The sequence below is a fragment of the Henckelia pumila genome, chromosome 3 (genome assembly GCF_033568475.1).
Source record: "Henckelia pumila isolate YLH828 chromosome 3, ASM3356847v2, whole genome shotgun sequence".
NCBI classification, from domain to species: domain Eukaryota; kingdom Viridiplantae; phylum Streptophyta; class Magnoliopsida; order Lamiales; family Gesneriaceae; genus Henckelia; species Henckelia pumila.
In genome coordinates this window covers 27,950,016-27,975,153 of record NC_133122.1, presented here as the reverse complement: position 1 = coordinate 27,975,153, position 25,138 = coordinate 27,950,016, and the positions used below count along the sequence as shown (strand labels likewise).

Genomic DNA, 25,138 nt, shown 5'->3' with positions numbered 1-25,138 from the left:
ACTTGGGAAACAATAGAATAAATTATGTACCTACAAGCCTATGGAACCTCAGCGATCTTCTCGTGTTCGATCTATCTTCAAATATCCTAACGGGTTTTCTGCCTTTAGATATCAGAAATCTGAAGGTTGCGATCGCTATTGATTTGTCAGAAAATCAACTCACAAGCATCATTCCTAGTTCCATTGGAGGCTTAGAAAGCATTGTCAATCTTTCTTTGGCACATAACAGATTTCAAGGATCTATTCCAGAGTCGATCAGTAAGTTAGTGAGTTTGGAGATACTTAATCTTTCACACAACAATATTTCTGGAGCCATCCCAGTGTCACTAGAAGCACTTCAATATCTCAAGTACTTTAATGTTTCTTTCAACCAGTTGAGCGGTCAAATTCCTACTGGTGGCCCTTTCAGATTCTTTTCGAGTCAGTTCTTCATGTCTAATGGAGGGCTTTGTGGTGATCCTATGTATGGAGTTCCACCTTGTCATGAAAATGAAGTCTCTAAGTCGAAAAGGAAAAGAGTGATTCTTCGTTTTGTATACATTTTCTTGGGGATTTCGGTGCTATTTTTCACCATAACCTTGTCGTATGTGGTTGCAAGATATAAAAAGAAAAACAAGGTAGAAACTATCAGAGACACGTCATTTAATATTGCACCTTCAAGAATCCCATATCATGATCTTGTAAAGGTGACCGAAGGGTTCGACGAGAGCCATTTACTTGGCACAGGAAGCTACGGTTCTGTCTACAAAAGGAGGCTTCGAAATGGAGAGGATGTCGCGGTGAAGGTGTTCAACTTGCAATCAGAAGGTGGATTCAAGAGTTTTGATACTGAATGTGATGTCCTGCGCAGTCTTCGCCATAGAAATCTCTGCAAAGTCGTGGGTTTTTGTTCGAATGAAGACTTCAAGGCATTGGTTCTCGAATATATGCCGAATGGAAGCCTGGAAAAGTGGCTATATTTGGAAAATAACTTCTTGAATATCATGCAGAGACTAAAGATAATGATAGATGTCGCATGTGCATTAGAATACCTACACCATGGTTACTCAATACTTATAGTTCACTGTGATTTAAAGCCAAGCAATGTGCTATTAGATGAAGATATGGTTGCCTGTTTGAGCGATTTTGGAGTCTCTAAGCTTTTAAATGATGGAGTTAACACTATGCTCACAAGGACTCTTGCCACATTAGGCTACATTGCTCCAGGTAAACATGCCATTTTTCACTCGAATCTTGCCCATCAATCATATTTTTTTCTTTTAGCTTGCTATAAATTCAATGAACTTCATAGTTTTTTGGGGTCTTGTAGAATACGGTTCAGAAGGATTGGTGTCTGTGAGATGTGATGTCTATAGCTATGGCATAATGTTGATGGAAGTTTTTACAAGAACTAAGCCGAACGATACAAAATTTACAGAGGACTTAAACCCGAGGAGGTGGGTGAATGATTCTGTGCCTAATGGAATTATCCATGTTATAGATTCGGAACTGTTGAGTCCAGATGAAAGATATTTCGACGAAAAGATGGAATTTTTGGTGTCAATAATGGAAATAGCTTTAGAATGTTCCATAGAGAATCCTAATGAAAGGATAATTAGCATGAAATCTGTTGTTGTAGCATTGAAGAAGATAATGTGATGCGAAGATGAAAAAAAATGAAGTTGAGGAGGGAAGTTTTCCGGAGAAAAGCAAGTCAGAAGAAGGAAGTTGACTCCAAATAAATTCAAAGATTATGTAACTAGTTTTAAATGATTGTATAAATGAAAGGATGGAAATACGCTAGCTACTGTAAAAGGCTATAAATAGAGGAACTACTGTTACTTGTAGGATAATACTCATATATGAAATTTCAACTTCTCTTGGATCTTAAATTATCTCTGCATCTCTCATCTTTCTTCAGGAGGTTAGCTACCTCGAAGCAAGCTAATCTATCATTTTGGTGCCCTCGTTGTTGTTCATCTGCAAATCGCAATGGCGGAAGGAAATCGTCATGAGAAATTTGATGAGGTTCTGTCACGAATCACTGCCCTACAGGAGAATCATTCCATATTGATCGATACGCAGAATAGTAACATAGGGTTTCTCACCGCCTCGATGAATGACATTTCTGTTGCCCTTCCATACACTCGATGCGAAAGTTGAACAATTCATCCGTTGGAGTCCGCCGATTTTGTCAGAGCACAGGCCGCAACCACCTCGGAGCCCTAAATCTCCACAACCTGGGCCGCCGCCTTCATACGACGGACCTCAGGTGAAAACGATGCGGCTAGAGGTTCCGCGATTTGCTGGGGAAAATGTGGCAGCGTGGATCGCTCGAATTCAATGTTATTTTGAATATTATAACACTTCCGATTCTCAGCGCCTATTAATTGCATCGTTTCATTTGGATGGAGATGCTCTTGATTGGTTTGATTGGATGAATAAGAATCACTTGCTTCCGAGTTGATCAGAATTTCTTTTGTCCATTGAAAAAAGTTTTGGACCATCGGAGTATGAAGATAATTTTGGAAAATTAACCAAATTGGTACATCAGCACTCACTTGCTGATTATTTACACCAATTTGAGCATTTAGCCAACAAAAGTCCGGGAGTTCCAGAACATGTATTGACCAGTTGTTTCGTATCGGGGTTGAAAACAAAGCTGCGGAAAGAGATCCAAGTTTATCGTCCAACTTCATTGGTACAAGCGATGGGGCTGGCTCGATTGTTCGATGATAAGAACTTGGATCATAAAGGGAGCTATAAGCCTCGAGACGAGGGGTTCAAATCTGACAGACCAGGATGGTCATTCCGGGGCTCCCAATTACCTCCCTTATTGCCTACACCCTCTACGGATCATCATACTAAGCCACCTCCATTCAAACCTGCTGTTTTTATCAAAAAGATTTCTTCCACTGAAATGGCTGCCAGACGAGAAAAAGGTTTGTGTTATAACTGTGACGAGAAATACTCGTTTGGCCATAGGTGCAAAGGGCGTTTATCTCTGTTTGTGGTAGATGATGAGGTTCACGAGGAAGAGGAACATATTCAACCCCTTATAGAGGCGGATATTACTGAGTTTACCCCGGAAATTAGCTTGCATGCTATGGCAGGCCAATTAACTCCTCGCACTTTGCGGATTCAAGCTCATATTGCAGGTCATCGTTTTCAAACTTTGATATATAGTGGCAGTACTCATAATTTTCTCCAAGAACGTGTTGCTAAATTTGTGGGATTGCCAATTACACCATCTCCTCATTTCAAATTATTGGTGGCAATGGTCAAGCGATGGTTTGTGGGGGATATTGTCCGAATGTTGTAATACAGCTGAGTGATCAACAATTTTCCATTGATTTCTATATTTTACCTCTTCAAGGGGTGGACATTGTGTTAGGGGTTCAATGGTTGGAGTTTCTTGGTCCCATTGTTATTGATTATCATCAACTTTATATGGAGTTTTCGTGGGAAGGGAGGATGATCCGACTTCAAGGGGAACCTCTGGATCCAATGTGCAGAAGTCCAGTTACATCAATTGAAGCGTTTGGCTAAATCCCAGGGTATAGTGGGATGTCTACACTTATTGTCCATTACGGAGGCAGAGGTCCCTCAGTCACGGGTTGTTGCTCATCGTGATAAACTTTCGACGTTACTTGACCGGTTCCAGGATGTGTTTGACGAACCCAAAAGCTTACCCCCTCACCATGTCATTGATCACCGAATTCACCTCCTTCCCCATACGCAACCTGTAAATGTCAAACCATATCGATATCCTCATTTCCAGAAATCAGAAATAGAGAAACTTGTTGATGACATGCTTGAATCGGGTATAATTCGACCAAGCCAAAGCCCTTTTTCCTCTCCCGTTCTTTTAGTCAAAAAGAAAGATGGCACTTGGCGCTTTTGCGTCGATTATCGAGCTTTGAACCAAGTAACCATCAAGGATAGATTTCCAATTCCTACTACTGATGAACTTTTCGATGAACTCCATGGTGCAACAATTTTTTCAAAAATTGATTTGCGTGCCGGATACCACCAAATTCGGGTTCACACTCATGACATTATCAAAACTGCCTTTCGAACACACGATGGACATTATGAGTTCATTGTCATGCCTTTTGGCCTCACCAATGCCCCCTCTACTTTTCAAGCATCTATGAATTCCATATTCCAGCCTTACCTTCGCAAATTTATCATTGTTGTTTTTCGATGATATCCTTATCTTTAGTAAATCCTTGGAGGCTCATCTTTCTCACTTAGAAACAGCCTTATCCTGCTTAAGAGCACATTCTTTTTATGCAAAAAAATCCAAATGTTCTTTTGGCCAGTCATCGATTGATTATTTGGGTCATATCATTTCCGCTCTTGGGGTGGCCCCAGATCCAAATAAAATCCTCGCTGTTCAAGCTTGGCCACCTCCAGTTAGCCTTAAATCGTTGCGTGGGTTCTTGGGTCTTACTGGTTATTATCACAAATTTGTCCATTATTATGCTAGTATAGCCTCTCCTTTGATTGATCTTCTAAAAAAAGATAAATTTGGATGGTCTCCAGATGCACAGCAGGCCTTTGAATCACTCAAAAGGGCTCTTACTCAAACTCCTATCTTTTCTCTGCCTAATTTTTCACTTTCCTTCCAAATCAAAACAGATGCTTTGGGTACTGGAATTGGTGCTGTTCTTTTACAAAATGATCACCCTATTGCTTATTTCAGCAAGAAACTCAGTCCCAGATTAGCTACGGCTTCCACATATGTTCGAGAACTTTTTGCTGTTACCCAGGCTGTGGCGAAATGGCATCAATATCTATTGGGCGCCCATTTCTCCATTATTACTGACCATCACAGTCTCAAAGATATATTTTCCCAATCTATTCACACTCCTGAGCAACAAAAATACTTAATCAAGCTCATGGGCTATGATTTCGATATCTCCTATAAACCCGGTAAAACCAATGTTGTTGCTGATGCGTTATCTAGACAATTTGCTGACGCAACTTCCAGTGATAGCCTTTCCCTTCTGGTTGCTGTTTCCATTCCAGAGTTTTCCTTTCTACAGGACTTACGTTAGGAGGTTGCTAATGATCCTTACTATTAGGACCTGGTTCACTCTTCTTCTTTGCAGGGCCATCCTTTTCAGCTAATCAATGGTCTTGTTTTTCAACACAACCGCCTTTGTCTCAATCCTTCTTCCCCTCTCAAACCCAAATTCCTTATTGAGTTCCATAACACTCCTGTTACAGGTCATGCTGGCATTCGAAAGACCTTATCACGACTAGCAACTAGTTTTTATTGGGCAGGGATGGCTAAGGACGTGAAATCTTATATTGCCAATTGTCACGTGTGCCAACAAACAAAGTATTGTCCAGTCAAAAGCTCGGGGCTTTTACAACCGCTACCCATTCCACAGAACATTTGGGAGGACATCTCACTTGATTTCATTACCGGGCTGCCGATGTCCAATGGGTTTTCTGTCATATTAGTTGTGGTGGATCGGTTATCCAAATATGCTCATTTTGGGCCGCTAAAGTCAGGGTTCACAGCGATTACAGTTGCGACACTTTTTCTTGAAATGGTTGTCAAACACCATTCATTTCCAAAGTCCATGGTATCGGATCGGGATCCCATTTTTCTGAGTCGTTTCTGGCAGGAGATGTTTAAACATAGTGGTACTTCTTTATGCATGTCTAGTGCTTATCATCCCCAGTCCGATGGCCAGACGAAAGTCCTCAATCGGTGTCTTGAGCAGTACCTTCAGAGTTTTGTATCCGAATTTCCGCATAAATGGCACAAGTTTCTATTATGGGCGGAATTGTCATATAACACCAGTTTTCATTCCACAATTCTCATGTCCCCCTTCGAGGCTGTGTTTGGGAAGCCTCCCCCTTCCTTGCCATCATATTTTGTGGATTCATCAACCATGGAAGCTGTGGATCAAGGTTTACAGGAGCGCGAAGCGGTGTTGAAATCTCTAAAAGAGAATTTGCAGCAAGCTCAAATGAAAATGAAATCACAAGCAGATCATCATCGCAAAGAAGCGCATTTTCAAATTGTCAAGCGAATTGGATTGGTGGCCTACAAACTATATCTTCCGCCTTCCAGTCGGATTCACCCGGTTTTTCATGTTTCGGCTCTCAAACTTTGTCCGAATCCAAAAGATTTGGCTACTCTTCCTCTGCCACATGACTCCGTTGACAACCAGCCATTAGTCATACCTCTTGCAATCATCAATACTCGGCAAATTAAACGAGATACATACTGGGTTCCTCAACTATTGGTTCAATGGGAAGGTTTGCCAGTGGAAGACACTTCGTGGGTGGATTTGGTTCAATTCAGGGACATGTATCCGCAGTTTCACCTTGAGGACAAGGTGTTTTTGGAGGAGGATGGTACTGATGCGAAGATGAAAAAAAATGAAGTTGAGGTGGGAAGTTTTCCGGGAGAAAAGCAAGTCAGAAGAAGGAAGTTGACTACAAATAAATTCAAAGATTATGTAACTAGTTTTAAATGATTGTATAAATGAAAAGATGGAAATACGCTAGCTACTGTAATAGGCTATAAATAGAGGAACTACTGTTACTTGTGGGATAATACTCATATATGAAATTTCAACTTCTCTTGGATCTTAAATTCTCTCTGCATCTCTCATCTTTCTTCAGGAGGTTAGCTACCTCGAAGCAAGATAATCTATCATAATGTCTCAACTCCTACACTATATTAGTGAGCTGCAAGCAGGAAACGTTTGAAATTGGACTTGTATGAAATACTAAAACAGTGTTAATATTTTATTTGGCAAATTGTAAGTTTTTAATAATAATTTTTTTTTCAAAATTTTGTATTGTTATGGGCAATTCCAGATTATCTATGAATGTATATTCGATCTGTGATGATTCATCAAGGACAAGATATTAGATCCACCGGATTAGAATTAAAAAAAACAATAAAATGCACAAAGATTTATAGTGGTTTGGATCAAATGGTCCTACGTCCACTTGTCCCAGAGCCCTTTTCACCAAGTCCAGAAAACGCATGAGACTCAAGATCACAATGGCCTTATCTTTCTTTCATGTTACATATAACTAGAGCATACTCTAATTAACAAGAACATAAACTCAAGGAACCAGTGCATCAATCACGATACATTTATTTTTTAAAAAAAAAATTAGGTTTCGTTTGAACATGTATTTTAAAAACGATTTTAGTATTTTATAAGTGAAAAAAACTTGAAGTATGTAATTGGAAAATTTGATTCCTTCATGATATCCTATATCATCTGATTCCTTCACGATATCCAAGAAAAATACATTTTTTGGCTCTTGGATTAAGTTTCCTTCATTCACATGTATATATTCAGTACAACCAAAAGCTTTCAAAGTTTGATGATCCCCTGGTTTCCCTGACCAGATATGAATGGGTGTTTTAAACTCTTAAGGATGCACGTCTATTAATTAGATAACATCTAGTAGCAACTGCTTCTCCCCAAAAACTTGTCGGAAGCTTTGCATTTGAGAGCGTGCACCTCACTCGTTCTAGCAAGGTTCGATTCATTCTTTTGGGAAGTCCATTTTGTTTTGGAGTATGTCTCACCGTCAGGCTATACCATTCTTTTTGCACAGGTCATTGAACTCATGGTTCATGAGATACTCCGAACCATTATATGTTCTTAACCTTTCTATCTTCTTACGTGTTTGATTCTCAACAGTATTTTCCAATCCATGAACTTTGATTGGAACTGCAAAGCTAGTCTAGTAATGTTTGAATTAAAGTAGAAACAAGAGATATTTAAACACGGTAAATTATTTCTGAAAGATATGTAGGACTACTTGGCAGTAAATATTTTTGTTTCCAGCCTTATATATATCTAGATTTTATAATGGTATTTCTGTACTAGCTATATATATATATTCTCTACGCATAAAGTAATTAAAGCATCAATGAATATTATTCCAGAATATCAACAGATGTTGCCAAAGAAAGAATATAACAAGAGACAAGAAACCTATTAGATAATACGGGGCTCTAATATTTTTCAATGGAGAAAATCATATCATATCATCCAATGACTATATGAGATGGGGATAAAGCGTCCAGGTCTAGCATACAGTTTTCCGACAAGGGGAGAGAGAGTGGAAATTGCGGGATTACGAGGGAAAAGGCTCGACGCCATTGATAGTTTCTTCTTCTCTCTTTTTTCGTCCCAAAAGTCTTGAGAACTTGAGTTTTCCTTTCCTTCATGTTGTAAGAAACAAAGACATAATCACATCCCAAGTAGATGACATGTGGATCCAAGGGATGGAAAGATATGGGTTGTAGCTTAATCTTTTTCCTCAATTTTTTCTTGTCATGATGGACATGTTGCATAATTTCGGTATACTCTACTCTATGTTGCAACAACCAACACTAGTAGAATTATCGCTTTTTACTTCGCCATTTTTTACTTTGCCAATTAATAATTACGAAGTAAAATGTGACAATCAACTTCGCTAATAATGCGGACGAAGTAAAAACGCACCTTCTACTTTGGTACTTAAAAAACCCGGGCTTCACTAATAATTTTGGATAGTATTTTACTTCATCATATTATAATTGATGAAGTAAAAAGTAAAAAATTAAAATTTTTAATTATAATTGATGAAGTAAAAGGATGAACCGGATTAAATATTGACTCAATGACTTTTCTTTCTTACTTTTTCAACACTTGGTAAAATATACATCACAAAACACGATCCCCTTTCTTCTTCATTGCGGGAAAAGAAACCCTGCTCGGCGATCCTTTTCTTCTTCAGCCGCCCACCATCAACCACCGTCGGGAACCGACGCCAACGCCCTATTTCGAAAGCAAAAGGTCTGAATCTCTCTATTTTGGTTTCAATTTAGGGTTTACATGTTTTGGAAGATGTTTTCTTTATTTTTTTTACATGAATACGAGATGCCCTTTTTTTGAACATAAACTCAGGTTTTCCTTTTTTCTTTGCGTTTTACTTGTTTTTCGATCCAGAAAATTACAAATATATGCCAATGTTTCCTTTTTTTTTTAAAACGTGTGGGTTTCTCAGTTGATTTGAGTTTTAAATATTCTTATTGTTGGGATATTTGGTCTGTCAAGCAGCAACCAAGCTAATTCGGCACCGACAAATAATACGTAAGCAACAATGTTGCCTGCTACTCCGGCTTTGTAAAGTTCAGAAATTTTTTTTTTTTAAAAAAAGTTAGCCTCTCTATTCTGGTCTATTATTTAAATAGTTAAGGCTATTATGAAGGTATTGTTCTGAATTTTTTTTTAAAAAAAGTTAGCCTCTCAAATCTGGCCTGTTATTTTAAATAATTAGGGCTATTATGAAAGTATTTGGTCCTCCAATTTATTAAATTCTGGATTAAGTTTGATGAATTGATTTCTTCTACATTTTAGCCTCTTTTTTTTTTCACTCGATCTCAATATTTGTCCCATAAATCAATATTGAAATTAATTATCATTGTGATAGAAAAAGGGCAGGGCAGAAAGCACAAATTAAAACAAGCCAATTTCTTATAGTAACGATTAAATTTGAGTAATTATAAAATATTTATTTTAATCCCACAAACTAATTGATAAAAGAGAAGACATATTGCATGCACACTAACGAGTAAAATTAACCGGATTAAATAGTAATCATGTGTATAGGTATTATAAAATTATTTTGGATTTTATTAGAGTTATTTATGTTGACTAAGTTATATGAAATTAAAACTTACAAGTTTAACTTAACAATATTTTTTTCATGGTTATTTGTCTTGTGACCGATGGGTCAGATGCATATATGTGGTTAAAAATAATACTATTGATTAAAAAAGTAATTATTTTTAATCGATTAAGTCAATTATAAGAGCTGTTTCATAAAATATAAAATTAGTATGTATTTATGGGTTTATAAAGTTGTGTTTATGTAACCTACTGTGTCAATAAAAATGTACAAAATTAGTTTATTTCACAGTTTCATAAAATTTTATTGAATTTGTTGGTACTTTAGCTTGAAAAAAAAAATTAAATAACTGAACTTGAAAATTCTATTATTTTACAGTTTCACATCAATGTACCTAGAAAACAAGAAAACCCTTTCAGTTGCTAGAAATCTTTGCAAATTTGTTGAAATAAATTTAGCTGGTATACAATATATATAGCTGAACTTGAAAGTAGCATCCTAGCTCTACTCGCTCGCACCTGAATCTAACAAATCTGAACATGGATTCTTGCACTACTCATTCGACAAGTTCTTTGATGGAATCTGATTTTTACTTTCTGGAATTTTCTGCAGTGGAGCACTAAGTGCTTAAGAGAGAATTTAAAAGACTACGAAACTTGTATAAGCAGCAAACTTCACTGTCGCAACAACAACAAGTATTTTTCAGTATTTGTTTTGTTTCGGTGGAGTTTTAATGTGCTTTGAAATTAAACCTGATCGCATATTTTCTCCGTGTGCTTTTAATATTTTGATTATATGATGATTCATTGTTCGCGTCAGGAATTTCGTTTCTTATGCCTGTAAAAAACATAATTTGTATATATTATTCGCTACTTTTTTATGTAGCGACTTAAATGATTGGAGAGTCGTAGTAACTAGTGTTTGAAGTGGAAATCATTCATGATTGTCGTGTAATTAAAAAATTTTATTATAACTGATCGTTATTGAATTTTTGTTGAAGGTAAGTTTTTAATTATGGATAAATCTTGGATTCACTCTGATAGAAGGTCGAAACAATATGAGAAGGGTGTGGAACAGTTCATTAGCGGTTGTATACGAAATCCTCATATTGACTCGAATTTAATGCATTGTCCTTGTTGCAAATGTTAAAATCTGAAAAAGGGATCGATTACGTCCATTCGAGAGCATCTTTATTTCCATGGTTTTAGTCAGAATTATATGAATTGGATTTGGCATGGCGAGTCTGCTGAAAATGATAGAGTAAATTTAAGCACCAACCAGGAGCCAATTGGTGATAATCATGACGACTTTGAAACCGCTAATATGTGTGAGGCAGAATATGATAATTATACAGAAAATCCAGAAGCGTTTATGAAATTTTTAGAGGAAGCAGAGAAACCTTTGTACAATGGATGTAAACGTTATACAAAGTTGAGTGCACTTGTGAAACTATACAATACTAAAGCAAGGCATGGGATGAGTGATGCTCTATTTTCAGATCTACTAACTGATTTTGGGGATATGCTGCCAGATAATCACAATCTACCATCCTCAACGTACGATGCAAAAAAGACGTTGAGTTGTTTGTCGTTGAGTCATGAAAAGATCCATGCATGTTCCAATGATTGCATTCTTTATAGGAAACAATATAAAAACTGTGTAGATTGCCCTAAATGTGGCTTGTCGCGTTGGAAGTTAAACAAGAAGAACATTGAGAAGAAAGGTATTCCTGCCAAGGTGATGTGGTATTTCCCTCCCATACCAAGATTTAAGCGCATGTTCAAATCTTTAGAGACATCAAAAAATTTAACTTGGCATGCAGAAACCACAAGAGTTGCTGGTCAGTTACGTCATCCATCTGATTCCCCATCTTGGAGGTTGGTGGATCATATGTGGCCCGACTTCGAAAGTGAACCAAGAAATCTTCGCCTAGCACTTGCAGCTGATGGCATTAATCCTCATAGCAATCTTAGTAGTCGGTATAGCTGCTGACCAATCATGTTGACCACCTATAATCTTCCTCCAAGCATGTGTGTGAAGAGGAAATTCATCATGCTATCTATGCTCATTTCAGGGCCTAAACAACCAGGAAACGATATAGATGTCTACCTCGAGGTGCTAGTTGAATATTTGAAACAATTGTGGGAAGGAGTTGATGGCGTTTATGATGCTTATCGAAGACAGTTTTTCACCCTTAAAGCAGTTTTATTATGGACCATTAATGACTTTCCTGCCTATGGTAACCTTAGTGGATGCACTACACATGGTTATTATGCATGTCCAGTATGCGGAGAAGATACTTGTGCAAAACATTTGGTAAATGGGAATAAAATGTGATTTGTTGGTCATAGACGTTTCCTACCAATGTTTCATCCCTATCGAAGGCAAACAAAGGAATTCAATGGCATGGAAGAACATGGAGAAAAATCTACACCATTATCTGGGGTTGCCTTGTTTGACAAGCTTGCGGACATAAGATGTGAGTTTGGAAAGAAGATCAGTGTGAAAGGTAAAAAGAGAAAGAATGCAAAGGAGAGTAATGTGGAAGACAGTAAAGAAGAAAAATATTTAGGGGCAACAGATTTCAGAAAATGTTGGAAGAAAAAGTCAATTTTTTTCAATCTTCCTTATTGGAAACACCTTCATGTTAGGCATTGTCTCGATGTGATGCACATAGAGAAAAATGTCTTTGAATCCCTCATTAATACTTTGATGAATGTTAAAGGAAAATCTAAGGACAATCTGGTAGCTAGGCTAGACATGCTTCAAATGGGAGTTAGGCCTGAATTGGCACCTAAATTCGGAGAAAAAAGAACATATATTCCTCCTGCTGCATGCTCATTTACAAAAAAAGAGAAGTTACAAGTGTGCCAATCGTTAATGGATATAAAAGTTCCAGAAGGTTACTCATCGAACACGAAGAATCTTGTGAGCTTGCCTGAGCTGAAGTTGACTGGCTTGAAATCCCATGATTGTCATGTTCTAATGCAACATCTTCTGCCAATTCTCATTCGTGATGCGTTGCCAAAACATGTTAGATATGCCATCATAAGATTATGTTTTTTCTTCAAAGATATTTGTTGCAAGGTTATAGATGTATCCAAGTTAGATAAGCTGCAATCTGACTTGGTTGTTACGCTCTGCTTATTGGAGCAGTATTTTCCCCCATCTTTCTTCGACATTATGCTGCACTTAACAGTCCACCTTGTTCGAGAAGTTTGATTATGCGGACCTGTCTTCTTTCGGTGGATGTATCCATTCGAAAGATGCATGAAGGTGTTTAAGAATTATGTTGGCAGTCGAAAACATCCTGAAGGTTGCATTATTAAGAGATATTCAGCGGAAGAAGCAATTGAGTTTTGTTCTGAATACCTCGACGGACTTGATCCTGTTGGCATCCCTCAATCAAACCGAGACCCCAAATCCAATGTTCCTGGATTCTTAGCATGCAAAACACCAATTTTAGTGCCATTAAGTGATATGCAACAAGCACATTTGACTGTTCTGGAAAATACGGAAGAAGTATCTCCCTACGTAATGTAAGTTCAACTCGTTAATAAATTATTCTGCACTTCTGTCAAAATCTATTGTCTAAAAAATATTATACATAAATATTTCCATAGCGAACATAAAACCTTTCTGAAGTCCATGTTTCCGAAAAAAGAGAAAGATGAAAGATGGATACAAGATGCTCACAATAAGAGGTTTATTGACTGGTTTCGTGCAAAGGTTAGTTGAATGCAAAAATATTTATTAAAGTATTTGCGGTGAGCATGTTGTATTTAGTATTATAATTATTTTTTTTAAATTGAATACATGTTAGGTGGCTGCTGAAATAGACAGCTGCAATGGTGGAACGACATCGACATTGACATGGCTAGCTCATGGACCACGTGCGCAAGTCATTAAGTACAGTAGTTACGTGATTAATGGCAAATTATACCAAACAAAGGAGCGGGATGATGAGAGAGTTTGTCAAAACAGTGGGGTTTCTCTAGTTGCCAGCACCATGCTTGTCTGTAGTGCCAAAGATAAAAATCCCTTGATTGCTGATGTGTCTTTCTATGGAGTAATTGAAGAAATATGGGAATTAGACTATCATCAATTTCAAGTTCCTCTTTTCAAGTGCGCTTGGGTCGCGAATGATAAAGGAGTAATAAACAATTATGATTGTGGCTTCACTTTGGTCAACATGAACAAAAGAGGGCACCAGAATGATGAATTTGTCCTTGAAAGTCAAGTGAATCAAGTTTTTTATATTGATGACCCATCAAAAAAGGGATGGTCAATTGTGCTCCCAGTGCCAAATAGGTGTTATGAGGGGGAGGACGATGGTTGGAACTGTATTCCTGATTCTCGACCAATTGACGATGTTGATACTCATGATATACCTGTTCATGAAAGATACTTTAGAGCAGATAACGAGGGTGTCTGGGAAACGAACAAGAAAAAATGATGTTTAATACTTTATGTCATGTTTTGTTATGGATAAGCAAAGACACTTTATGGGCTTTAAAAATATATGTTATGAACTTTTATTAGTATTATTATTATTATTATAGTTATTATTTATTTATTTTGTCTTATTGTTATTATTTGTGTCTTTTGACTTCTTGTTATTATTTATGCCATATTTATGTTATCATTATTATTTAACGTTGGTTTCCAAAAAATTTATGCAGTGTTAAACATATATAATGATGCAAAGAAAACAGAAAAAAAAAGTTGCAGTGGAAGAGCTTCAAGAAGAACATGTTGATGATAATCATGGAGATGAAGAGGAACTTGGACTTACTGATGGAGAATAACATCATGTAAATGTTCAAAAGAAGCGAGGTCCTACATTGATGGCTAAAGTAAGTGCAGCTGCAAGATGGGGAAAAAAAGCGAAGATCGATTATGATGATATGGGGCGGCCAACATACAATGCAAATGGGAGGGCACTACAATCATACATTGGATCCATTGCTAGATCCATGGTGCCAATCAATATAAAGTCGTGGCCCGATGTTCCAGAAAACATTAAACAAAAGGTGTGGGAAGAGATCTCGGTGAGTACAAGATTTAAATCTTGATTGATTATCCATACGCTGACTTTAGTTGTTTGCCTTTTATAATTGGACCAGAACTCTTCTTTTTCTCCTTAACTTTTTTCCTCTGTTATTTCTCATTTTGTTAAGAACAATTTAATCAGATAACTTAAGGCAAATATGAAAATTAATGGCATCCATTCATTATACTCAGTCATTCCTACATTTTGAAAGTTATGCGTCATAAAATTCTTACTGTAATCTTAGGCATTATACAATTCTTGCTGTAATCTTAGGCATTATCACATTTACATATGTATATATAATAATTTATTTTTCTTAAAGGGTAAAAAATGCCACCTTGCCGTCAAAAAACGTGAAAATGTGGTGGCGTATGGCACAATAATATCAGATGGGGGCCCAAATGTCATGATTCACAATGTTCCACTTGGGGAAGAGAACTTCAAGGTGTTTGTTGATGTTGTGTTAGATGAAGCAGCAAAGCTTCCAATCCCATTTAAGTCTGGACCAACAATCGTCAGTGATGCAATTGGAGCCATTGTTGGCTGGCCTAAAGAGTTAGTAATTTTTCCAAAGAAAAAGGTATTGTGACCAAGTATACTGATTTTTAATTATGAAAATTGGGAGAGTAGATGATTTTATTGTCTTTGTCTTGATTTGTATACTTATTGGTTTTATAAGTAATATTCTCTTGAATAATACACTTGCACTCTACATGTGTAGATCAAATGATTTTATTGCCTTTGTCATCTGTTCATTAATATGGATAGTGTCCGGTTTTATGGGCATAGGTATTTCGAGTTGAAGATTTTTTTCACTTTCATCTTCTTTTTTGCTTGTGCATTATGATTTCTTTTAAGCGCATGCCTTGGCCATGACATACAAAAGTTGTTTGCTGATCTGTAGAAGGAGAGAAATCAACCATTTTCTATTTTGGATGCTGCTGGCCAGCGTGAGAAGTTCAAGGACGTTGAAAAAACATTACCCATGGCATGCAAGTTTATATACTCGTATGTTGTTAGGTTGATGGATGAAATTGACAGCATCTACGTGAAGTTTGATGATGCTATGTTTGGACGTCCTCAAGGCGTATGGTTGCTGAGACAAGATATCATACCATTTATGGAGATGAAAGAGATAGGTGCCAGACATATTTTGGTTTATATGGGGTATGTTGTGTTTAACTTATAATGTTTGCATATTTAATATTTTATTTGGAACTTGTCCACTATTGGACAGATTTCTCACCGAAGTTTGTAATCTTGATTGTAGTCACCTGTACAAATATTTGAAGGAAGCAAAACGGGCTGATAGTATTTCATTTGTGGATCCTGGACACATACCTACATGCCCAATTGACAGCGATGGCAGTCGCTTATCTCAACATATTGCTAACCAGTTGGAAGCAGTGTGTAGAGACAGCATATGCCTCATCCCATACAACACTGGGTACGATTTTACTTAATTAAAAATTCATACTGTATACTAGTCAATGTCATTTTTTTTCATTTTGGCAGGTATCATTGGATCTTGAATATCGTCAATGAAGATAAAAATATGATCTATTTGTTGGACTCTACTACTAATAGATGCCGAGACGAAGCATGGAAAAAGATAGTGACAAAGTAGGTAGTGGATTATGTTGACGAATCAATTCACTTATACATATGAAAAAAAAATAACTTTTGACTTTTTCAAATGTAGTGGGGTGAAGATGTACAATGCCTCGAGAGGTATGCCAGTTTTTAAACAATTGACGGTATGTGTTATGCTTACATATGAAGACATGAATGTGATTGTTGCAATATTTTGAAGGTGTTACAGTATTGTACTATAGGGACTAGGGATGGTGTTTTAGTGTTATATTATATTTGAGAGCTTTACTCATTTGTTCTTACCTATTTCAGTTTTTTTGTGTTTCAAAACTTATTGTTTGGATTGTGATTGTAGCAATATTTTTTTATTTCATGTAGGGTAATATAAAACAAAGTGGTTCTGTTGAATGCGGATTTTGTGTGATGAAGTACATAAAAGATATTGTTGAATCTGAAAATCTACAGTTGGAGAAGATGGTGAGTTTCCTTTTCATTTTATGATTTGGTTTATGTGAAAATCTGTTTCCATCCTTTTTTGCTGCTTAGTTGCTCAAAAATGAATCTGAAGTTGACATTTTTGGTAGAGGCTTCTGTTTTGAAGTTGGCATTTTTGGCATCCTTCTTTCCAAACTTTTTGTCTTGGCACTGTTAAGGGTGAGAGTGCTTTATAATTATTTCTTAATCAAATTTTTGTTAGAGATATTGACATATTGTACTTGCTCGCTGAGTCGCTGGTTTATATCATATTTTCTCGTACGAACAAGGGCATTATTTCATGCTGATAATTTTTGGAATCAAAACTGTCTGAGATTACTTGCGAATTCTCTATGATGATTGGTGATTAATGTTTTAGTTTGGTTGGGGTCAATGGTATTTCGTGCGACTGCTCCATGGTCTCACTTTTGCGAATGCTCTATGATGATTGGTGATTAATGTTTTAGTTTCGTTGGGGTCAATGGTATTTCGTGCGACTGCTCCATGGTCTCTTTAGCTTTTTGCAGTAATGGACGTTCCTAGTGAACTAACATTTGATTTTGGTGGACAAGCTATGGTTCACTGCATTGTTAACATCAATTGGGTGTCAGTGTTTTCTTTAGCTAGCTAGCTGTTGGAATTATTTGTGGAACAAATATATATGTATCCTTGATAGATTGTGTTTTCAATTTGTAATGTTTTAATTTAATTATTTATTGCAATGACGATCTTTGATCAGTACCCGCATATGTTGTTGTTACCCTTGTGAACCAGCAAATATGTATCCTCGATCTTGAATTTTAATCTGATCTATTTTATTTTTTTACATTTCAGTATTCAGGATCCATCAAGAACCAATATTTTGGTCAAGCTCAATTTGACGAAATTAGAAGTGAATGGAGCGAATTCGTCTACTCCTATGTAGGTTCCTAAATTGGTCATGCACGTTGGGAAAAATATGTGTTTTGTTTCCATGTATTATTGGATATACTACTTGTTATAACACTTTTACTTTTGAAGAAATACTCGTGGATGCATAATTTTTGATTGATAGATGTACTTGTGGATTTACGGATGTTTGTAGATTTTGGATGGATAATTTATCAATCTATTGAGTACATTTTACGTTTCAGAACTATATATATATATATATATATATATATATATTGATTTAATGGTACATATATTTTTACTTCATCAAACCAATGTAAAAGCTGAAGCCATATGTACTTTATTACTTTAGTTAATGAAATTGTTGAAGTAAAGGGCATGTTTCTACTTCGCCAAGTTACATAGCATTTGAAGTTAAATAGAGCATTTACTGCATCACTCAATGTAAATACCAAAGTCATATATGTTCTATTACTTCGTCGCTTAATGAAACTGCGGAAGTAAAATACATGCATTTACTTCGTCCCCTAATGAAAATTCCGAAGTAAAAGAACTGCTTTTACTGCCTCAGTCATCCTAAATACCGAAATCATATATATTCTATTACTTCGTCACTTAATGAAACTGCCGAAGTAAAATACATGCATTTACTTCGTCAGTCAATGTAAATATCGAAGTCATAGATATTATATTACTTCATCACATAATGAAAATGATGAAGTAAAAGGCATCCTTTTACTTCGGAACCGGTCCAATCATGAACCGGTTTTGACTCCGTGAACCGACCAAAGACTTCGATAAATTCATGTCTAAGACTTCGGTTTTTAAGCGAAGTAAAATAGTATCCTATTACTTCATGTGCATCTACTTCGGTAGTTATCTATCTACTACTTCAGTTAATAGCCGAAGTAAAAAGCGAAAATTCTACTAGTGCAATTGTCTCCGCAACCATAATCGTCCAGCAGCCACACACTCAGGCTCATAGCAGCAGATTCCAATTGTATCTCAGATATCCTTGGTGTATGCCACACATTCCCATCCGGCCTTTCCCCTGCATTCTGTCGTCCCGGTCCGTAGGAAAAGGGATGATACTGAGGGCTTCGGGGTTGCGATGGGGATCATATGCAATAATCCCATTCAAGGGATTTATCCAATGCAGAATTCCATCAACATCGGTGGATGTCATTTGCATGTAAGCAGGGTCAATATACACACTCGAGGGCACGGTGTAGGCCTTCCACTCGCCGATTTCTGAGAAGAACACTACAAATTTAGACTCTCTCTCCAGATAAGTCACTACGGTGTAACTTGTGACGACTCTATCTTTCATTTGAGACAGGAATCCCCAGCAATTTATCCAGTGAAACCCTTTAGCGAATTGCTGGGGAAGGGCAAAACACTGCTTGGTGACGGGGTTGCATACGCCCCAATACGAATGCTGTTCATTAGTTTCAGGATCCAACGCAATACAGCTACACAAAACCAACCCGTTGCTCACTCCCTTTATTATATAGGAACCCATTTCTAGTTCCGCATTGGCGGAATTATTCGGGGTTGAACATCTAGATCTCCAGAATGCAAGTCCATCAGCAGCTGGTGCTCCTCAACACCGTTACGTTTGCAACACACATATGCCATAGGAGACACGAAGCCCCAATGAGGCGATATTGATTCCCGACAAGCATATTTACCAATGAAATACGGGCAAGAAATCAGCCCAAGCCATTGTTTGCACACCACTTTAAACCTATATAACGCCACTACCGGAAGTCTGAGAAGAACCTCCGTCAAAAGCCACTCCGGAACATCATCAGTACCGATGTTTTCCATCACTCAAACCAGTGGAATTCGGAAACTGAAATACAAATAATATGATATTATGAGCCAAATTAGATGAGAAAATTTGACTAGCTTTTAATAGACGTGCGGTAGTATAAAACATCCTCATAAATTTTCTTTATATCCCATGTACAAAAATCCCATAACATGTGCTGTCAAAAAAAAAAAATCCCATAACATGCCCAGAAACTTTTATTTATTTTTGTAATTTTGATAATCAAAAGCTGTAATTTTGATAATCAAAAGCTCATAAAATAACATATAGAATGTAACATGTTATAAACGTACGGCTTAAAATAAGTTTTAATCACATTAACATAACATGTAATTAAACCAAAACTTAATACTTATTATATACATATATCCTCCGCAAAGTAAAACATAATAAAATTTGTAAGATACTGATCATATAAATATAACCTAATTCATTATTGATAACACAAAATTGTGGATATTATTAAAACAAACAAACAAATCATCCGACTGTGGTGATAAAAATTATTAACCATTCTTCAATGATCAAAATCTATTTATCACCATTCAAAGCGACACTTAATTCTACCACAGATAATTTTTTTGCCTCTTCTGGATTAAAAATTATAAACTCCTAAAGTTAATTGAATTCATGGACCGGAGTGTTACCTGCTACTTTTATTCTACGAATTGGATTGAATACGCAATAGATATATTGCAATTTTTTATATAAAAATCCAACTACGATCGTTGATTCATACATACAACAATCACATACAACTGTTATTAATCATAAATTCATAAAAATAAATAAAATTTTACCGCAGAACTAGAGTCGTTGATGGATCATAAGGCTTGTCGTCTCAAAACAGCCGGTGTTAGACAATTATATTTATGATAAGGTCAATAAAAATTCGACTCTACTTTAATTATAAATAAATAGTACTCTCGTGCACGTGTTGTGTGTTTGTAAAATAATTTTTTTTTTTATGATAAGGTCAATAAAAATTCGACTCTACTTTAATTATAAATAAATAGTACTCTCGTGCACGTGTTGTGTGTTTGTAAAATAATTTTTTTTTTTTAAAAAAAAGATTATAAAAGTAATTGTGTAATTAAAAATACAAAAAGATAATGTTTTCATAAATAAATAGTCACGAAAAGGAAACCAATCATCAATTTTAAAGGTATGTGATATTTTCCTATAAATAAAAAGACACCAAAATTTTACTAAGTTAATTTCATTTTGATAAATAAATAAACATCTAATGGTTAAGAAAATTAAAGGTTGTATAAAATGACTGATTTTTTGTGTAATAATTTTGGTTTTGTTATGAATTAAATTATGATATAATAACAACGTAGTAAGATATAATAAGATTTCCGTGGCTATATGTTGACTCTCAATTATGTAAATTTTTTGGCTTTTCGGAAGAAGGAATTTTCCGAAAATTTTTAACCTCACGAGCTCTCGCTAATTGAAGGAATTAGTGGAGTAAAGAAAGTGACGTGAGTATCACACAATATCATGGCGAAGATTTTATTTAATATCTGTAAGATTCCGAAAATTCACTTCTCCTCAATTCTCACGTGTTCTAGGGTTTAAAACTTATATATACAACTATAATAATATTATATATATATATATATATATATATTGCTATAATAATTTTTTTTTTCCAATAACAGAGTGAGAGTCAAAAACTCCTGTATGCATTAGTTATTGTTTATCATATTTCCTACCAAAAAAAAATCTCCTCAAATATTTCTTCGCTTTCCTTTATTCAAGGGGGTAGACACGTACATGATGCAAGATTATTATTACTAGCGACAGAAGCACACGCAGTTGCGTGTGTGATATAATATATGATATTTTATGATTTTTATTTATGAAATAATATATTATTTAGTATTTGAAAATTAGTTATTAGAAAGATAATATAAATTTAATATATTACTATATTCAAAAAGGTAGAAGAGAAAAAGTGGACCAAAATGTGGATAAAATGGTAAAATTGGAAGTTATTTTTGGTGTGTCATGACACAACAAAAAACAGTTATTCAAAAACCCTCAACTTTTATATATACTAGCGACGGAGCATACACGTTGCATGTGTAAAATAATAAAGATAATAAAGATATAATTTTCTTAAATAATATATGAATATTTGAGTTGTCAAAGATAATATTTGAATTTTTGAACTTTTGAAAATGGATAAGATGTGGTAGTTATGAGTAAATTTAGTTTTTTTTTAAAGTGTACATGAGTATTTTTTGTAAAAAAACTATTTGATGTCATCAAGTTGGACCACTAAGAGTCTCAACTTTTATAATATAGAAAGAATAGAAAGATAATAGTATAGATCATTACTAATATCTTCACATTTTCTGTTTCAGCTTTAATTGTGTTTGTACCAGTTTGAATAACTATTTAAATATATAATTCTCGTTATTTTTAAACTAATAAATTCTAATACTATTTGTATTATGAGTAATATAGTCATCTAAAAATTTAAAAGGCAGATAGATAAACAAAATTAAAAAATTTTAAAAAATTTAGATAATGTTACACCAAAAGAGCAAAAGTGGTTACTATGAGGGAAACCAATCCGTTACTATAATTTAATAATAATTCGAATTTATCTGTAAAACGAGGAAAACCAATCTGTTACTATGAGTTAGTTTGGATACAAAAGTTGTAATTTCAAAAAACCCACTTTTAAAAGCATTTAAATAAGTTCAGCTTTTTAAAGTGTTTTTATTTTTATTTTTTTTAAAAAATAGAAGTCATTTTGACGTTTGAATAAATGTTAAAAAGTTTTATTTTTATTTTTTCATGTAATTTGAAATAAAAGCCCGAAAACTAGACATTCTATCGTTTGAAAAAACACTTATGTATGTGTTTTTTTTCAAACAACTTCTGTAACCAACAAAATAATTTTTAAGAAAAATGTTTTCTTTTTAAAAAAAGGTTTTATCCCCTTGACTTTTCTAATCAAACAGACTCTATGTATGTGGGTATGATATCACCAATAATGACAATTTGTTATAAACATATTATTATTATAGATGATTATCTTATTAAAGATATGTGATCAAGATAAATATGTAAAGATAATATTTGTAGAGATTTGTATGTTGTAATCTTTCTCTATAAATAGAGGTGTTTGAGTTCAATGAAATTTGCATCTGAGTATTGACTCATATGAATTCTCTCTTCTCTCATTAATTCTCTCTACTCATCTCTCTTATTCTCTTATGATTTATAACACGTTATCAGCACGATGTTGTAACCAACTGAGAACGAAAATAATTCTCGTTTTATTGATGCTATTGGAATAGCACAACGTGTTGTCAATTTTGAGAGATATTCATTGGTGTTCTAGAAGTAGCACAAAGAGATATTCATTGGTGCTCTAGAAGTAGCACAAAGAAAATAATTGATATATTGGTGTCCATGAAATATCATGAATATGTTGATGGCTATAAAGTAGCACAACATGATTTTATATTGAGAATTTGAAGAAATTCATGATCATGATATATTGAGAATTTTGAGAGATTCACGATTACAATTTTGATATATCGAAAGATATTCATGAATTCATGATATAATATATTGAATATTGAGATATTCAAGATTAAGATCTGATATAAGATCAAATATATTGAGAATCTAAAGAGATTCCTAGTTATAATATAATATATAGAAAATATGAATAGATTCATGATAAAGATGTAATATATGATTTCGTATATTGAGAAAGTGAAGAAATCATAATTGATATCTGATATGATATCAAACATCTACAAATATCATTAAAGAAATAGATCTCATGTCAAAATATATCAATATTAAAATATTGATAAAAAGATGCAAGATTTGATAATATTCGTGAAGAATATTAATATAAGATCCAAGATTTGAAAATATTCTGGAAGAATATAATTTAATGTTCTTTTGGTTGTTGAGGATCTTATGAATTGGAAAATTTAGTACAATTTCTCAATAAATATCGATATATGATCTAAAATTGTCAATATCCATAAGAAAAGATTATTAAAGATATATGTGAGATATATATATCAAAATATATTGACTTGATATCGATTCAAATCATATATTTGTTCTTAATGCTCTAGAAGAATAATGATCTATTATTTGTCACTATTTTTATGAATAGAGAATTGATGTTCAATGATGAACTGCATATGCTATTGATTGAAAATTATGAATGTGCGGTAGTAAGATCGCAACACTATCAACCGAAAAAAAAAATAAATGTTAAACCCAATGAATTTGACCATCATCTATATTCAGCAACGATGATGATGGATTGATGATAGCCTATGCATGATGATGTCAATGGGTTGATTTATGACTAACTTCAAGTCATTTTATTTATTTATTGAACTAATTTATTTTTGGTAAATTAAGTTTGTATTTGTTTAAACTAAATTGTGGAAAACTCTAGCATATGTTTTGTTTTGATTCACATAAATTATTTTGATGATATAAAATAAGATCTACAAAATTTGTGAATCTATTCTATTGGTTAATAAATTGCATGAGATGTCACATTAATTGAATATGAAATTTGATGATAATTTTTTTTGATTAAAGAATTTTATAGTTTAAGGATATATTAGGTTGTTAAATCTTTATTCCATAAATTTTGATTATGGATTTTAAATTCTTCAAGAAAACTGATCATGGTAAGGAGTTCGAAAACTCTTCTTTTGCAAGTTTGTGTGATAAGAAAGGTATTTCTCACGAATTTTCTGCTCCTAAAACTCCACAACAAAATGGAATTGCTAAAAGGATTAGGACTTTGCAAGAAATGGATAGAGTGATGTTAAGTTCGAAAAATATTTCAAAACGTTTTTGGGTTGAAGCCTTGAATACTACATGTCATATTTCAAATAGAGTTTATTTGAGGAATGGTACCACTATGACATCCTATGAAATAATCATGGGAAAGAGGCCAAACCTTAAATATTTTCATGTTTTTGGATGTGTATGTCACGTTTTGAAAGATAGGGATCATCGTGCTAAGTTTGATGCAAAGAGTGATAAGTGTATGTTCTTGGGATATTCATCAAATAGCCGAGCCTGTAGGATATATAACTTGAGAACTAGGACTATTTATGAGTCTATTAATGTTGTATTTGATGATTTTCAAGATCTAAAGAAGAAAACAGCTGAGGATGAAGTTGATGATCTGCTTGATAATTCTGAAAATTTAGATGTTGTCCAAGGTGTTACAACACCTCCTGAAGAAATTCTAGAAACAAAAGTTGAGAAACCTACTGATGAGAATACTGATGAGCACAGTGAGTTGAATGAAGTTGGAAAGAATGTTCCAAGAAGAATTCAGAAGAATCACCCAACCTCACAAGTAATTGGGGATGTGCATGGAGACTTGCAAACTCGAAATAAAGAGAAAGTGGATTATCGAAATATGGCAGGTTTAATGTGCACGAGCTCTACATATTCTCAGGTAAGATTTTCTTGTTTCGTGTCAAACATTGAACCCAAAAAGGTTGAAGAAGCTTTAAAGGATGAATTTTGGGTCAATGTTATGCATGAAAAGTTAGAACAATTTGTTAGGAATGATGTTTGGTACTTGGTACCGTGTCCTGCTCATGGTAATGTTATAGGAA

The 25,138-nt window shown here is 34.7% G+C and overlaps 1 protein-coding gene and 1 long non-coding RNA gene across 2 annotated transcripts; both read left to right on the top strand.

Annotated features, from left to right (window-relative positions):
• Nucleotides 1-987: 987 nt before the first annotated feature.
• LOC140890498 (receptor kinase-like protein Xa21) lies at nt 988-1,853 on the top strand. Its single transcript, XM_073298341.1, has 2 exons — nt 988-1,206; nt 1,310-1,853. Exons 1-2 carry the CDS (start codon nt 1,002-1,004, stop codon nt 1,636-1,638), a joined length of 534 nt encoding a protein of 177 aa, XP_073154442.1. The 5' UTR covers nt 988-1,001; the 3' UTR covers nt 1,639-1,853.
• Nucleotides 1,854-8,682: 6,829 nt separating this feature from the next.
• On the top strand, nt 8,683-17,872 carry LOC140893247 (uncharacterized). The gene is made up of 4 exons (XR_012153069.1): nt 8,683-8,816; nt 10,264-11,345; nt 16,676-16,774; nt 17,606-17,872. It is a non-coding gene; the product is annotated as an uncharacterized lncRNA (long non-coding RNA).
• Nucleotides 17,873-25,138: the final 7,266 nt, after the last annotated feature.